We start from the raw sequence: 17350 nt of genomic DNA on the forward strand, positions 1-17350 counted from the left end.
CAGGGCAGCCACTGAGGCCCTCTCCTAAGCATTTCGCCCCGGCTAGATTAGGCAGCTCCCCACTCCAGCTGGCCAGCTTGTGAAAATCCTGTCCTTAGGTGCCTAATTCTCCCCATGCACTGTATGGGGAGCCAGGGCACTTGGATCAAGGCAGAAAATTCCACTAGGTAGCAGGGCCCTTAGGGGTTAGGTGGTGCAACACTGAACAGGGCATTGGCTAAGTACCTTAAGAGCACTCCTGCTCAGATCTTTAAACTCCTTTGAAAGTCAATGGGATTGGAGGGTCTTCAGTGCCTCTCAGAAGCACTGAGCACCTTCCTACATAGTCCCATGCACTAAGACCCACCCCTGTTCATCAAGAAACTTACTTTAAACAAGAGTAGTCCCACTGTCTTGAATGGCTGTACTTCTGTGCTTAAAGTTAACCACAGGCTTAAATATATTGCTGAACTGGGACCTAAATACTGACTTATACATTACCCCATGATATCATTGGAATTAATACTGTACTTGGTGCTAATTTATACTCTAGGAATTAACATGACAATTCTTCTGGTAATTTTTTGGGGGTGTATGTCTCAAAATTGCAAAATTTAGACTGATACAGAGAAAACTTTTTGTATTAAAATTTGGTTGCATATAAAGTTGATGGAAAACACAGAAATCAAAAAGTTTAATAATGTATTAATCTCTATTTTCTTTATGCTAACCAAACAATGCTACTTTAATATGGTCTACACATTGACTGGTCAAAACCATATAAAGGCCGAGTAGCATAAGTTACAACTTAGAAACAGTAACTGAACTTTTTCTTTTTTAATTAAAAAAAGAGCAACTTGGACTAGCTTTTGTAAAATCAATTTTATAATAAATGCTAAAGCAGAATGCATCATGGTTACAGCAAGTGTTTGAAATATCACACTTTTGGACTCTGATGCTGAGTAGTCCAGTGAAAAACTGCTGTTTAAAATATACTGCAAAGTTTCAAACAGATTGTGTCAGATCAGCATCTTGAATGATTAAACCAAACTTCTATGAATAGCAATCTAATAGACGCAAAGAGAACCTAATTATCAATTATCATAAATAATGCAGAATCCAGTGATTATGTCTGAAAGTTAGTTTGATTCAGACCTATTATTTAAATAAAGGTAGAAATAACAGTATAAACAATTGCATCTCTTATATAATAGACAGCTACACTTCTTTATGCAGAGACCATAGATAATATTGAGCATGATCTAGAAAATATCCTCAGCCTGATACACAGAAGACAGCTGGAATGAAACATGATACAAATAACTTTACCAAAGAAAGAGAAATCCTTTTTGAAAGTGTCATCGCTATTCTAAACTAGATTCAAAACTATTATACAAAAAGTAGGAATTTTTAATTTGTTTTTTCCCCTCTGCCCCACATTTTAATATTAAAATGAACAGAAAAACATAAATAGGTTATCCTCGAGAATGAATCAGGCAAATATTGTTGTGTAAAATGTGTGAAAGTAAAACACTGTACAAATTTTTTATTGAATTTAACAAAAGAGTGCCAAGAAAGTCTCTGGTAAACTAAAGTACATAAGGTCAAATATAGGGCCAAATCCTGGTCCCATTGAGTCAATGAAAAAAGCTCCATTAGCTTCAATAGGAACAAGATTTGGGGCCTGTTCCAAAGCCAGTTAAAGTCAATAGGAGTCTTTACACTGACTCCAGTGTGCTTTGGCTCAGGCCCTTGGCCCATAGTGAAGAAAAGCCATGTGCATTGTGCATCAGGCCAACACTCAAGTGAAAAACCATGTGTACTCTAGCTGCAATGTAAGCTGTGTTAAAAAATACCTAAGCAGGAAGGTGTTCTTGGTATGTTTTTTCAGTGAACACGATCCAGTGAAGTGGTTTAGATAGAATTAGATTTCAATGCTTGGGCATTGTGGTATTAGGAGATTTATGTTCTGTTAAGTCTCGACCATGGCTGGTTTTCCCATTGTGACCCACAATACAACTGGTAGTAAAATTTGAATCATTTTGGCATATGTATGATCCTTAGGGCATCTTCTGTTTGCCAGTATCATTGATTCAGAAATGAAGACCCGTATAAAGCAAAGCTACTATGTTCATAATGGGGTCTTTCCACATGGACTTTCTGGGAGGAGATTATGTTTATTAGGAATATGAATAGATTATTAAAAACTGTAGCCACAATTGGGAAGCCAGTTCAGAGACTTTGAAATATATATTTCTGATCATATTGGGTGGAATCCTGTGCCTACTGAAGTTAATGGCAAAACTCTCAATGACTTCTATCAAATTTATTTGAGCATAAGCTTTCGTGAGCTACAGTTCACTTCATCGGATGCATTTGGTGGAAAATTTTCCACCAAATGCATCCGATGAAGTGAGCTGTAGCTCACGAAAGCTTATGCTCAAATAAATTTGATAGTCTCTAAGGTGCCACAAATACTCCTTTTCTTTTTGCGAATACAGACTAACACGGCTGCTACTCTGAAAAATGACTTCTATGAGGCTACAATTTCACCCACTGGCTATTAAGATTGCTTAGCAAACTACTGTGTCAATGGACATAATCATTCTCAATGGAATACTGAGCTAGATGGTCCTTGGTCTGACCCAATATGGGCATTCTTATGTTCTTATGAATTTAGCCAGGACACAGGGGAATCAAAAACTGATAAAGATTGCTTAACAAAGAAATCATAGAAATGTAGGGCTATCAGAGACCTCGAGAGGTCATCTCCTCCCGCCATCTGTGCTGAGGCAGGACAAAGTATACCTAGGCCATCCCCGACAGGTGTTTTTCTAGCCTACTGTTAACCAATGACAGGGATTCCACAACCTCCTTTAGTAATCTACTCCAGTGCTCAACTATCCTTACAGTTAGAAAGATTTTCTAATATCTAACTTAAATCTCTTCTGCTGCAGATTGAGCCAGTTACTTCTTGTCCTACCTTCAGTAGACATGGAGAACAATTGATCATTGTCTTCTTAACATATTTGAAAACTGTTATCAGGTCCCCCCTAAGTCTTAGTAATGCAAAACATACCCATTTTTTTTAATATATAGTCAAGACCTCAGTTTTATCGCTTTCTGAAGATGGCATCAAGAGCCCCTACCATGAACTGGTCTATTATTGACTCACCAACCTCACTTCCAGTACCACTTAAGAGTTCTTTGGAGGTCTCATGTACAAGCATAGACCCAGCCAGATCCTGCTTGGCATCTGAGAACTGATTGGTTTGCAGCACACAATGGAATGACTTCATGCCAATAACTTCCAGCTACTGTTATCTTTTACTCAATGAAATAAACTATTTTGCTTTTGTGCGGATTGACTATTTGTCCGCCAGGTTACACATAATAGTATAGCACAAGGTTCCTACCAGCACTATTAATGAATTCTCAGAGAATTCACCTAAAAAAAAAAAAAGGAAGGCAATTTAGTTTTCTTACTGTCTGTGTCTTTACTTCTGCAGGTACTGTCAGTTAAGCTAAATAAAGCTACAGTAGATGTGAGGTACACTGATGCTGATTGCAATCCAAGAGGGATTTATCTGAGACCAAAAGAATTTTAAAATTCCTTCCATTAGGGGCTCAGATAGAATCAACTACATTCTCAGGAGTAAATGGCTGCTGCTTAATCTCACAAAATACATCTGTGTTTAAAGATCCTACACTTTACTTTTTAAATGTACTAGTCATTTTTTTTATAATATCAGAATTATCAGTTATAATGGAATCTAGAAGGCAATTTATGTAACTGCTGCATAAAGTTTAATACTACTATCAAGTCTGTGTGAACACTGAAACTGTTATGTTGGATCAGATCTGTGGACCATCTAGGCCAGTATTCTGACTCTGACAGTGGACAATGCAAGATGCTTTAGAAGAAGGGGACTTTTCTTTATAATCTCTATCAGATAGTGGCTTGCTTATTCCCTGGAGCATGAGGATTTATATCCCTAATAATGTTTCTTCTTATTTAATATAACCATGGATGTTTCCACTGTATACCATGTGTAAAACATCAGAGTATCAAGATTAACACAATTTAGAGAGCTGGTTTAGCATATGATCTAGTACAGGGGTTCTCAAATTTCATTGCATCGTGATCCCCTTCTGACAACAAAAATTACCACAAGACCCCAGGAGGGGGGACCGAAACCTGAGCCTGAGCCCCATTGCACCAGGTGATTTTTGGCCCTGGACTGTGGGGCTTGGGCTTTGGCTCTGGGTGGTGGGGCTCAGGCTTTGTCTCTAGGCAGTTCCCTGGGCCCCAGCAAGTCTAACACAGCCCTGCAACCCCATTAAAACAGGGTTCCAACTCACTTTGTGGTCCCGGCCCACAGTTTGAGAACTGCTGATCTAGTACGTCTGCTTTCTAATGTTTGCCTGTCATGAGCATATATGAACAGGAAATCTGTCCTGATATCTTGTTAGGCTAAACGACTTTAGGCTTTCACTGAGTAATAATAAACACTAATTATTAATTATAATAAGAATTAATTATGATAATTTTTTAAATCTCAAAGTGTTTTACAAAACTCTGAAATAATTATTCTTGTCCCTTCAGAGATGGGGAAGCTGAGGCGCAGAGATGTTAAGTTACTAGCTCAGTAAAACATTTGCTAACAGTTACCACATAGTTACTGAAGAAATCACCCATTCTAAATATAAGGGGGAAATTGTCTTGAAATAGCAATTTGCATCTTAAGTTCCAAATTAGCAAAGGGACTTTAGCTCAGCCTTTACATTTACATTCATAAACAACAATTTTGCTTGCAAATGGGTAATCTGATATTAAAACACTAACATCAAACTACTTGATTTAAATACAAAATTTCTATTTGGTTACACAAATTCAGAGGTTTTGCATACAGGTGATCACACACACAATTGCTTCAAAATGAAAAACAGCTTTGAAAGCCTCAAGCTGGACATTTCGGGTTAGTTCGTAAATGTAAATGTCAAAAAATTGTTACATGCTAGCAGAACAAGGTTATTAAAAATATCAAATACTTAAAATGCAAAATGTAATATGTGCTACTAAAGCGAAAACAAAGGAAGAATGAATGCAGAGAAACACAGAAGTTCAGAACTGAAAGGGACCTCAATAGGTCATCTAGTCCAGTCTCCTGCACTGAAGGCAGGACCATGTAATAACTAGACCCCCATTCCTGACAGGTGTTTGTCTAACCTGTTCTTAAAAACCTCCAATGACTGAGAACACATAACCTTCCTACTCATTTGTTCCAGTGCTTAACTACCCAGACAGTTAAGAAGTTTTTCCTAATGTCCAACCTAAACCTCCCTTGCTGCAATTTAAGCCCTTTGCTCAGACGCAATGCATAGAGGGGATATATGGGGTCAAGTGCCCCCCTCCCCGCCTGATTTCTGAGAGTGCTGAGCTGCCCTTGCAGGGCTTTCTCTGCTCAGCCTGCCAGTGGAGGAGGGAGGCTCTATCCTTCTCCTGCTGTGCCTCCCCTCTGGAACTTCCAGCTTGCTTGGCCTCTACCAGAGGTGAAGGAGCCAGAGCCCCCAGGTAAAAGAGGCGGCTGGGAACCCCGGGGGTCGGGCAGTGATTTAAAGGGCCCGGGGTTCCCGCCGGGCCCTTTAAATCCCCACCGGAGCCCCCAGCTGCTGCCACTACCCCAGGGCTCTGGCAGTGGGGCTCAGCCAGTGATCTAAAGGGCCTGGGGGCTCCGGCAGCAGGGTTTGGGCAGTGATTTAAAGGGCCCAGGGCTCCGGCCACTGCGGGGGGCCCCAGGCCCTTTATATTGCTGCTGGAGCACCGCTGCCAGAGCCCCGGGGTAGCGGCGGTGGCTGGGAGCTCTGGCGAGGATTTAAAGGGCCTGGGACATCACTGCAGTAGTGGCGGCCAGAGCCCCGGGCCCTTTAAATTGTCCCCAAGCCCTGGGGCTCCCAGCTGGTATCTCCGGTGGTGATTTAAAGGGCCTGGGGATTTAAAGACCCCGCCTCTTTCAGTTGAGGACCCACCCTCCTGCTCAGGATCCCGCGTAACAGTAAATCCTTTAAGTTTCTTTCACCCTTGCCCCTCCCCCAGGAGCTGGGCCCGGGCGGGGAGCTGAGGGGATGGCTCTTCTCATACCCGCTAATTCCACTCAGGATCACTGTCTATGAGAGAGCCCAGCTGGGGAGTTGGTGATGGCCCACCCACTCCGCTCCCCGCCTAGGACTGGCTGCTGGGGACAGGTGCCAAGAAAGCTGGAAACGTGCTGAGGATTGGGGGACTCTGGCTTGCACAGCCCCTCTCCCTATCAAATTCTCAACCAATTCCTACTTATTTGTCAAAATCAAATGTAGGGCAGTCTCTCCCACAGTTGCTTTCTCCACCTTCTGAAATAAAAAATTGTCTTCAATGCACTCCCAAGAATCTGTTGGATAATCAGTGCCATGCTGAATTATTTTCCTAACAGATGTCTGGATAGAGGAAGCCCCCCATTACCAAAAATCCTGTGCTTTGGATGATTTTGTTAGTTGTTTATAAAAACCTCATCCACCTCTTCTTCCTGGTTAGGTAGTTTGTTTTAATCTCACCCAGAGACTTTCAGCAAGTCTGTGTCCTATTTCCAGCTCAACCTCAGTCAAGTGTATACATCTTTGATATACATGGCAACACCTCCCCTTCTCATAGAATCATAGGACTGGAAGGGACCTTGAGAGGTCAACTAGTCCAGTCCCCTGCACTTGTGGCAGGACTAAGTATTATCTAGACCATTCCTGACAGGGGTTTGCCTAACCTACTCTTAAAAATTCCCAGTGATGGAAATTCTACAACCTCCCCAGGCAAATTATTCCAGTGCTTAACCACCCTGACAGGTAGGAAGTTTTTCCTAATATCCAATCTAAACCGCCCATTGCTTCTTGTCCTATCCTCAGAGGTTAATGAGAACAATTTTTCTCCCTTCTCCTTGTAACAACCTTTTATATACTTGAAAACTGTTATGTCCCCTCTCAGTCTTCTCTTCTCCAGACTAAACAAACCCAATTTTTTCAATCTTCCCTCATAGGTCAAGTTTTCTAGATCTTTAAACATTTTTGTTGCTCTTCTCTGGACTTTCTCCAATTTGTCCACATCTTTCCTGAAATGTGGCACCCAGACCTGTACACAGTACTCCAGCAGAGGACTAATCAGCACAGAGTAGAGCGGAAAAATCCATTCTTGTATCTTGCTTACAACACACCCGCTAATACATCCTAGAATGATGTTTGCTTTTTTTGAAAGAATGTTACACTGTAGACTCATATTAAGCTTGTGGTCCATTATGACTGCCAGATTCCTTTCCGCACTACTCCTTCCTAGGCAGTCATTTCCCATTTTATATGTGTGCAACTGATTGTTCCTTCCTAAGTGGAGTACTTTTCATTTGTCCTTCTTGAATTTCATCCTATTTACTTCAGACCACTTCTCCAGATCATCCAGATTATTTTGAATTTTAATCCTATCCTCCAAAACACTTGCAACCCCTCCCAGCTTGGTATCGTCTGCAAACTTTATAAGTGTATTCTCTATGCCATTATCTAAATCATTGCCTGTCTTTCCTGAGCGAGTTGTACCCTTCTATACCAATATTCCAGTCATGTGTATTATCCCATCAAGTCTCTGTGATGCCAAATATGTCACAGTTGTGAGTATTCACTAGTATTTCTAGTTTTCTGTTTATTGCTCATAATTCATACATTAGTATACAGACATCTAAGATACTGATTTGATTTCCCCTCTATGTTCCCTCGTCTCTCCTTTGTCATTGCTATAATTGACCATGGTCCCTCCAGATTCTGACCCTTCTCCCGGGTCTCCATGTTTTTGACTTACCTGTGGGCTTTTGTCTCTTGCCCCCCTGTTGAACCTACTTGAAAGTCCTCCTCACTAGGCATTAGTGATGATATTGAAAAAGATAGGTTAGATTATTAAATTTGATATTACATTATAAAGTTCTCCTTTTCCCTGGTATCACACTGCACAGAAACCAGCTTCTTTCCCACTTCTTGATAGTTCTTGTTGTTAAGCAATAACACATTCTTTGTCAATATTCTTGAATGAAAGAGTAGATTAGATGATGATGACTACTACTATTTTCACCAGACATTTTTGCTCGTTCAGACAAATAAAGCCAGATAACAGACATCAATGACATTTCATACAAGAAAATTCGTTCCGCAAATGGAGCACTTTTGGTAAATACAGAGTTCAATGAGCTCTGCTTATAATGGAACTGGCAACTTGCAAAACTTGCTAAACTTGACCTGATAAAGGCGAGGTTGTACAATAATGTATTTATCTTCCGTTGAGCTAAGTTAAATCTCTTGACCTAGGAGTCTGCAGATATATTATCATGATTTTAGATGGAGGAGTTAAGCTAATGGATTTATGAGAGTTGTATTTCTTCATGCACTGGCATTCTATATGACAATATGAACAGCCAAATGGGACAAAATTGTCTTAATATAACTTGCTAGAAAAAGGAACACACTGCTATCCTCTAAAAAAAGCCTAATAATTCCAAGAGCTCTAATTTTGCTTTGTAAAATGTGTAACAAAAATAGCATATCACATGTTTTTCATTTATGCTTTTGGCACTTATGGACATTTTTTTCATGATGCCTGACCTTTAGTTATGCCTAAGAATTTATGGCTACATATTGCCCTTTATGAGAACTTATGCTGACATTGGAAATAAGAGAATGGAAGTTAAAACTCTCACTAATGTAGCTAAGTGTAAATTACTACCCACCTGTGAAAGGTTATTTTAAGGAAATTAAGCACAGAAAAATATGTATGAAAGAGAGGATGCATATTATATAATAGTCCATATTTCAAATCCTATCTGTGCTTTATCACATTTGCCATTTTAATTCTTAATTTATCATATTTTACAGTGTAATGGCTCTAAATATGCAATTATCTTGTACTTTGGTGAGGATAAGGGACCTATGATCAATAACAGTACATCTCTATTAGCTTTGATGGTAGAGGCCTGTGTTCTTGATACTGAAGGACCAGTGTTGTTGAACAAGCTCCGTTATCTCTGTAATTTATGTAACAGTGTCAATTATTCACAGCAAATGAATCATTTCAGTTTGATGTGTCCTCCTCCTGGGATTTCTGTCCTGGATCTTTTTGTTTGTACTATGGTCTCTGTTCCCAGTCAAGAAAGGTTCACTGATTTACTTGCAAACACCTTTGGTTTCTAAGCTTCATGAAAACATCTCATCATAACAGAATGAAGGGGGCCAGAGGTGAAGCGGCCAGAAACACAGATAGTAAATGCATTACACTAGTGGGCAATCATGGGTACACATATTCATACAACATAGTCAGCAGACCGTATATGCAACTTCTCAGTCTCTGTAAACCAAGTTTCCATAGAGAGAGCTGAAAGAGTAGCTCTAATAGATTAGCTAGTAGATGTAACATATATTATACACATGTACCATATATTATACACATGAACACACACCTGCTCATGTGTATAATATATGTTACATCCGGTGGAGGGCAGTGCTATATATATTCTCATAAACCAGTGCATTACACATTCAGTGAATTTTACACCCCTAAAATGTGAATGTCCCAAGTCACAGTTTGCCAACCCTAGGGCCAACTGTGCAGCATTATCTGTGCAGCACCTGTTTCAGAACAAAAATACTTGCCACAAACTATGCCTACTATGAGCTATCTCATATTTCTAATCATATCTTTTATCATATGAAATGAAGGAAGAACGTTCTGCCTCTCCAGAGCCCCATGACATTTCTACATGTTAACATGGCAATGGAAGAAAACACAATTAAAATGTTGGGTTTAATGTTCATGTTGCTTGCAATACAGGGCAGAAATTGAATCACTTTTGCTATTAAATCTTGAATTCAGTGGCTATTTCATGTGACCCAGAGTTCAGTCATATAAAGATGGCTCTTAAAATAGCTACATTAGAAAAAGGCTAGTAGCTATTTAAATGGTCCATTTAAATTAGGTCTTGTTTTGCTGTTTCTCCGATGGTTTACAAATCCACATATGGGAGTATTTAGCTGGGCAAATAGCTTGCAAAATACTTAGGATCAGACAGTCTTTTGATGCTTTATAAAGATGGTAAGAATGAATCAATGTACAGCTGCTTTGATGGATTAAAGTGAATGAATACACTATAGCATCTTGAATTATGGGGTTAAATTAGGATTAAAGCCAGAGTCAGAGTCCATTCAATTCCATTTGTGCTGGTAAAGAAAAAATAAAATCATCCAAATGAAGTCAGACAGTGTGTGTGAGGTACAGACATTGAGCTCCTGGGTAAAATTTTCTACAGCGCATTAGTGACTTAAAAATCCAACTCCTGTTTCCAAAAGTGACTTAGATACTTAGGCGTTTAAATTTAATTGAAATTCAATAGAAATTAGGCCCCTAAGTGTCTGAGTCACTTTTTTAAAATGGGAGTTAGACACCTAAATACCTTTGAGGATCTTGGCATGAGGCAAATGTTTTTTTGACAAACTACCTTTATGCAAGACATTAATAAAAAACAGACTTAATTCCAAATGACTGAGAGCATTAAGGAAACTAAGTTAACAGCTCTCTTGCTGTTTTTACTGGTGATCAGACAGGAAAGGAGGGGAATCAGGGAGGACTGGGAGTCTGGAACTAAATGCATAGGTGACTCAGATAAGAGCAGCACTGGGAGAGTCTGGAATGGATTAGGAGAAGGGCAGAGATGGGAGGAGGATGCATCAGAGAAGAGAGCAGGGAGGAGATCCATGCCTAAAGAAAAAGAATGGAGAGAGAAAGGAGAGACACACATGGAGAGTTGAGAGGAGAAACTGGGTAAATTTCTGGCTCCACTGAAGTCCATGGCAAAACTCTGGTTGATCAACAGGGAGAAAGTCAGAGACACAGAAGAGAGAAAGAAAGCATGTAGATATAAGAACACAAACAGATTGTCACGGCCAGGTGGTTGGCAGTCAGACCTAGTAGTCAGAGACAGAGTCCACAGTCATGAGACAACAGTCAAGAGTTGGCTGGGTCAGGATTCCAAGGGGTCAGAGGCAACAAACAAACGGGAGATCAGAACCACGAGTCCGATTTCAGGAGTCATGCTGGGTAGGAATGCCAAGAAATTAAGCCATGGCAAGAAGCACAAGGCAATCCAGAAGCACACAATCCAGAGCAGGGTGGAGCCCAGTTGTTCAGACAGCTTCCTGTTCCTGCTGCTGGTTTAAGTAGGGCCAGCAAGCCAAACAACCACTCTACTACTCCACCAATCGGCCCTCAGGGCAGAGCCTCACAATGGGTCGGGGCTTTGTAGGTCCCAGGTAAGCAATTCTCAGCTTGCTGCTGGAGGAGGGTTGGAGTGTTGCTGTTCCCATGAATCCTGTGGACCCAAGATTGAGACCCATGGATCATGACACAAATTTACTTTTGGTAACGTTTGGGGATTTAGTCACAGGGGGCTGAATACTCAAAACCAATAGAAGTTAGGAGCCTAACTCCTTTTGAGTATTCAGCCCAGGGTCGGCTACCTGTACCTTCAATAGGTTGCTCCCCCCGCCCACTAGTAACTTAAATATTGTCACTAGAAATGGGCCCAAAACAAAACCCTAGGGAATGGTGTTTAGATGCTAATCTAGACCCAAACAACACAACTGGCCCATATCTCTGTAACACACTGGTCCAAAACCTCACATCTGGACAATCACAAACTGTGTGATGTTTGAAATCCAGATCCAAGTTTTGCAACTCAGGTCTATATCTGGCCTAGTTTTCACAAAATGCACAGGCTGTAGCAATCTTCTTGGTATTGAGAAAATAAAAAAGTATGAAGAAAATGTAATAAAAACAGAAACCACATGAGGATTTGAATTCAATAATTTTGAAATAAAAGCAGACACTATATCCAGAGTCTTGGTTAACTCATTGGGAATTTACAGGTATTATTTTCGCCACTGGAGAGAGCTCACATTGTAAAAAGGCAATAGAAACATTGAGAAGTATAAAGAAAAATTAATTTTAGAGAGATGAACACAAAGACTATAAAGTTCAAACAAAGTGCATCTTCTCCCTCAGTTCATATTACTAATATCTGGTCACATGCAAAGTTTAATGAACAGCATACTTTAAAAAATGAAAGTGAACAAGATAAGATCTCCATAGTGTACAGGGCTTTATTAACATTATTTTATATGTAATTATTTATCACATAACTTTTTGCAGGATTGCCAATCTCAAGCATTCAAAGTCATGAGGCAGGCCCTGAAAAATGAAGATTGGCTTAAAAAAAAAAAAAAGATTTTTAAAACTAAATTTGGTAGTGTCTTTGTTTACTTTCTGGTTATTGAGCCTTTAGGGTGCAATCTGGTCACATTTTCAAGCAGTTCTCTGCAAACAAGAGGGCTAGAAACTCCCTTCTTTAAGGGGAAAGCTGAGATTCTCAAGTAATCACTTGACTCCAGGAGCTATATCTTGAAGAATGCCAAATATCTAGAGATTCATAATAAAATTGTGAGAGTTGGCAACAGTATGTATCAAAGGTAGTAAGTCAGGTAAAATCATAATATTTATGTTTCCTTTTATCTCATAAATCCTGAGCTTTTGGCTTTAGTCACATGGTAGGCAGGGTTTTTGTGGGGAAGGACAGGCATGTCTCAATGGCCACTAATCCAATGAGTGGCCTGACATAACATTCCTAGTCCCTAGTTTTACTTATTCAAAGTGGTAGGTGCACTGAATTTGCATAATTGTCCATCTTCCACTGTCAGCCTATTTGCAGTGAGGAGCTGACAGATGTCATCATGGAGGGCAAATGTCAAGCTTCAGTAGCAGGGAGGCCTTACATGGGCTTCCTTGCTAGGGCATATTTCATCCCAAAACAATAGCAATCCAGCACCTATTTATTGCTGCAGCAATTGCAAATCTTCGATTTCGCAAGAATCTTGATTTTGTATGGACAGTAATAACAATGGTCCCCTTGAGATAGGCACAGTTATTACTGTGGCACAAGAGGCAAGAAAAGCGTATCATGGGAGGTGCTATTTTTTAGAAACACACGAGAGAAGTACATTTGTATAAAACGCCTTATTCTTCATCCAACAATACTTATTTAACTTACAAAGTAGATTTGTGTCTCTAATGGTTTAGAAACACAGGATGATTTAAAATAATAGGTAAGTGAACAATCTATTTTCTGAAATGGCTCCAAGAAGGACTATTTGGCATACCGTGAAGTGCAACATATCTGAAGGTGAGCAGACTGTGAAAAGGGTATCTGAGGAACAGGAAGCACAGTTTAGGAAACATGCAAAGGAGTGGGAATGAAGAAATTGGGTTATTTGCTACAGACCTGTTTTATAAACCTTATGTTTTTAAATATTCCTGTTTCTCAGTTTACCCATTTATAATATGAAAATAACAACACATGCCTACCTCACAGGGATGTTGTGTGAGGCAAAATTCATTAACCTGAAACTCTTGGTTTATTTTACACACGTGATAACTTGATATTCAGGGAGCTGCGGGGAGTCTACTAAGGACAGAATTTAGCTCAATATGTACTTTAATACATACACATATCTGGTTTATTGGAATAATAATTCTGTGTTTTGAAATTCTCTCTCACCTTTAATTCTTACTTTCCTTGTATTTGTGGTTTTCAATAAAATCTTCAGTATTATTTTAATGTAAGTTTTAAAAAAATATATTTCTTCATAAATACCCATCTGAATAAATGTGTTAACTACTTATGCTAGACAATCCGTTTCATCTTGTATTTAGCAGTGACATTCTAAGTACGTTTCCCAGACTTGAAGACGAGTTCTGTGTAAGCTTTAAAAGCTCGTATCTTTCACCCATCGAAGTTTATACACTGAAATATATTACCTCACCCACCCTGCCTCTCAATGAATGACCACAATAACAACCATCAATGTTGCAACAGCCCAATCATGCAGTTTCAGTATCAGGCTCTAGAAAAGACACTCAACCATTCCACTCAGATTATTTCAAAGGAATCCTGCTTTGAGTTCTTAATCAAAGTATGCTGGGCCATAACAATCTGGGAAGCCCTCTGCTGCAACATGAAGATCAAGGCACAGTTCAAGAGCAATTGATTGGTTTTACTGTTAACAGGATTCATTAGTCTCTTCTGAGCATGTCTCTGTTGCACCATTTCTTCTACTAATTAGTTTCTTGAATTTTAACCTTGTGTACCAAATTGCACTTTGAGGTTGACATCAACAATGCAACTAAAGTTCAAGCTGATAGAACACTTACAAGATTTTACAAAAAAGAAATCTATATTTTTTTTGTTATATCTGCCACTCTTTACTTGGCACCAGAAACCTTCCACCATTTTAATGGCATGTTTTGTGGAAGAAGGGCATTTTAAAAACAGTAAAATTCAGAACCTCCACAATTCCTACTTGCATGGTCTTACAGAAGTTTATTTGGCCTTACAGCACCAGCAGTAGTTCTAGGTGGTGTATCCTGACATGTTATGGTCCTGGTTATTCCCTCCCCCCACAAAAATCTGCAGAAATGAGGATTGAGGGAGTAAATCTGCAAGGATCCCCCACACGTTGTTCTCTATGAGTGTCCATATGGGGCTTTTCCCTACCATAGATTAGGCTACCCCTATGACTGGTTTCAGTTGGGGGCCCCCCACAAAGATAACATAGCCCCAGATTTTATTATCTTTTCTCTAAAAATCTCTGTCAGGATGGAGGGAGAAAGACGTATGTGTCCATCAGCCTGACCAGTCTCCACCCCATCTCAAAACAGATCCTAGGGCTAGGGAACACCCTCTGCAGGGCATAGAGGTAGGGTGACAGCTGATCCCACCATCCATGGATGATGAGGAAAGGCACATAGGAGGATTCTCTCCATATATGGATCTGAGATGATCTTGTAAGCCTTTACTAAAAGTAGATGTAAGCAGGGTCTGCTGAATTCTTCCCTGACAGCTAGCTAGGAGGGGGAGAGACTTCTAGAGCAAACTATATTTACATGAACACACCTACTCTGCTTAGATATCCAGCAGATAGAGTGGTGTGTTGCTCAAATAATTAACTTTGGCTGGTGTTCTGTTACAAATCACTTTAGTACTGAATGCAGGGGCAGTGAAATGCTGTTACCAATGTTGTTGGCATTATTGTATGAATACAGGAAAGCAGGACCCTCATCTGAAAGGACTTCATTAAGTCGGGTGCTTGAATGCCGGAGTCCTGTGAAAGTAAGAGGGGTGGGGACAAGTGTCCCAGCCGGGATGTGTAGACCCTCCCACAAGGGTCCTCCCTGGACTGGTTTAACCTGTTCCCCCGCACTGTTCAGGGAAAGAGCTAAATAGGCTTCCTTAGGAGCCTCTTTGTTATTTTAAATGCTCAATCAGAGCTGAGATCAGTTGTAGTTGGATTGTGTTTCTGCCAAGCCTGCTAAGAGCTAAACATCACTGAGAGCTGAAATCATGTTGAGATGGGGCTTTGTTTCTGTCCAGCCTCCAAAGAGCTGAAAATTACTAAAAGACTGATGTGCAGAGGTCACAGCAGAGAGGCAGGTGGCAGCAGACGGTGACTGACAGTCAGCTGGCAAATGAGTGGCTGGTGAGGTAGTTGGTGTGAGTAGCTGGTGAGGGGCTGAGGGGATGGCCAGGCAAAGAGGAGCGTAACAGCTGGCAGGGTGGCCAGGTGGGACAGCGAATGGCCAGCAGGGTGGCCGATGGAGAGGGGTGGCAAATGAGTGTCTGAGCAGTGGAGCAAGTTAGGTGCCTCCTTACCCCTCACTCCACCTAGGGTGGGAGATGAACTCTTCAAATGCACCTCTGAACTCTTTGCTTGTACTGACCAAAGACAGCAACTGTGAGTGGGGTGCAGAGAAGGGACGGACACGTTAAAGGGACTTTTGGGTTCCTGGGCTTAAGAACCCGAGGGGAAAAGGACACTGCCCAACTTACTTGGAGGGTGGGTCTTTGGCTCATGGTTTATATTTATGAACCCTGTTTGCGGTGTTTTCCCAAATTAACGCTGAGTTACTTCCCTCCTTTTATTAAAAGTTGATTTTCTACACTCAGACTCTGTGCTTGCAGGTAAGGAAGTATTGCCTCTCTGAGGCAACCAGGTGTGGTGTGTAATTTCCCCAGGTTACTGGGTGGGAACTCGACCTGGTTCTGTGTTGTATCGATGGAAAGGAACCCCTTGATATTGAACCCAGCCCTGTTGCTGCTGGCTCCACCTGGCAGAAGGGTTACATAATCTTTACCCAGATAAGCAGAATCAAACTTAATTTGACTATTTTAAAATATAGTCCTTCCTCCAGAAAAGTCTGAGTCTGTCTCTGTGGCCTCTGTCTCTACAGGCACGGAATCTTCACAGGTAATCTGAGCATGTGTTGAGAAGAGCATCACATCTGAGATCTGCTCTGCATATGTGAGAGAATTTTACCCTAAATAAGTAAAAGTTTGCTTCAGAGATCTTCATCATAGGAAAATATTGTGAGGAAAAAATAAAAGTTTTCCTTCCATTTCTAGAAAGAAATACTCCAGGGAAATACTTCCCTTGGGAAATATTCTCTGAAGCAGAAATATTCTTCTTGTCCCAGAGGTGGAAGAAGTTTTTGTCTAAAAATCTTTTTTGGAGTAAAAAAATGTAGCTTTGGTGAGTCCAAAACATTTTGCAAATGTGTGTCAGTTTTGCCAAATTGTTTGTGTCAAAACAAAACAATTTTTTTTTGAAAAAAAAAAAAATCGAAATATTTTGTTTTTTCTATTTCAAATGACTTTTCATTTTGAAACTTCCTTCAATTTTATTAAAAGAAACAGTAAAACCTTTTAAAAACCTCTCAACATTTAAATGAAATGTTTCATTTGATCAAAACTAATGTTTTCTAACTTTTTGATTTACCAACATTTTAAAAACCTTTGTTTTAGGTTGACCTAAAGTGATTATTATTTTTCAGAATGGCCAGCAACCCATAAAACTAGTTATTCACACAGCTCTACTTGCACCATTCAGAATGACAGCACGAACACACCTGCTTATTTCTGCACTTAAGAAAAATGCTGCTCAAAAATCTAAGGCTGAAGTCTGATAATTATATCAAGGAACCAACTTAATCACCTGTTTCCATTTTGCCATCCTGTGCTGCAGGCCCATCAGGAATTACACTCTTCACCTGTAGAAACTCATCTGGCTCATCCCCACCAATGATGGTAAATCCAAAGCCCATGTTGCTCTTCTTGAGAGTTGTGCTGAGGAAAATTCCCTTCAGTTGTGATGCATCACGGGTGAAGAGTGGTTTTTCTACATCAGTCAACACAAACAAAAAGAAAATAGTTCC

At 40.2% G+C, this 17350-nt stretch overlaps 1 protein-coding gene across 30 annotated transcripts in view; it reads right to left on the bottom strand.

Moving 5' to 3' along the window:
* The window catches only part of MAGI2 (membrane associated guanylate kinase, WW and PDZ domain containing 2), a 1173000-nt gene that overhangs the window by 219390 nt on the left and 936260 nt on the right, over positions 1-17350 (bottom strand). For all 30 annotated transcript variants that reach the window (XM_038415335.2, XM_043497794.1, XM_043497686.1 and 27 more), the window contains one exon: positions 17131-17313. In XM_038415335.2, the coding sequence (XP_038271263.1) occupies positions 17131-17313 (183 nt within the window). The remainder of the gene's footprint in view (positions 1-17130; positions 17314-17350) is intronic.

Source organism: Dermochelys coriacea, chromosome 1, assembly GCF_009764565.3.
Source record: "Dermochelys coriacea isolate rDerCor1 chromosome 1, rDerCor1.pri.v4, whole genome shotgun sequence".
Taxonomy (NCBI): domain Eukaryota; kingdom Metazoa; phylum Chordata; order Testudines; family Dermochelyidae; genus Dermochelys; species Dermochelys coriacea.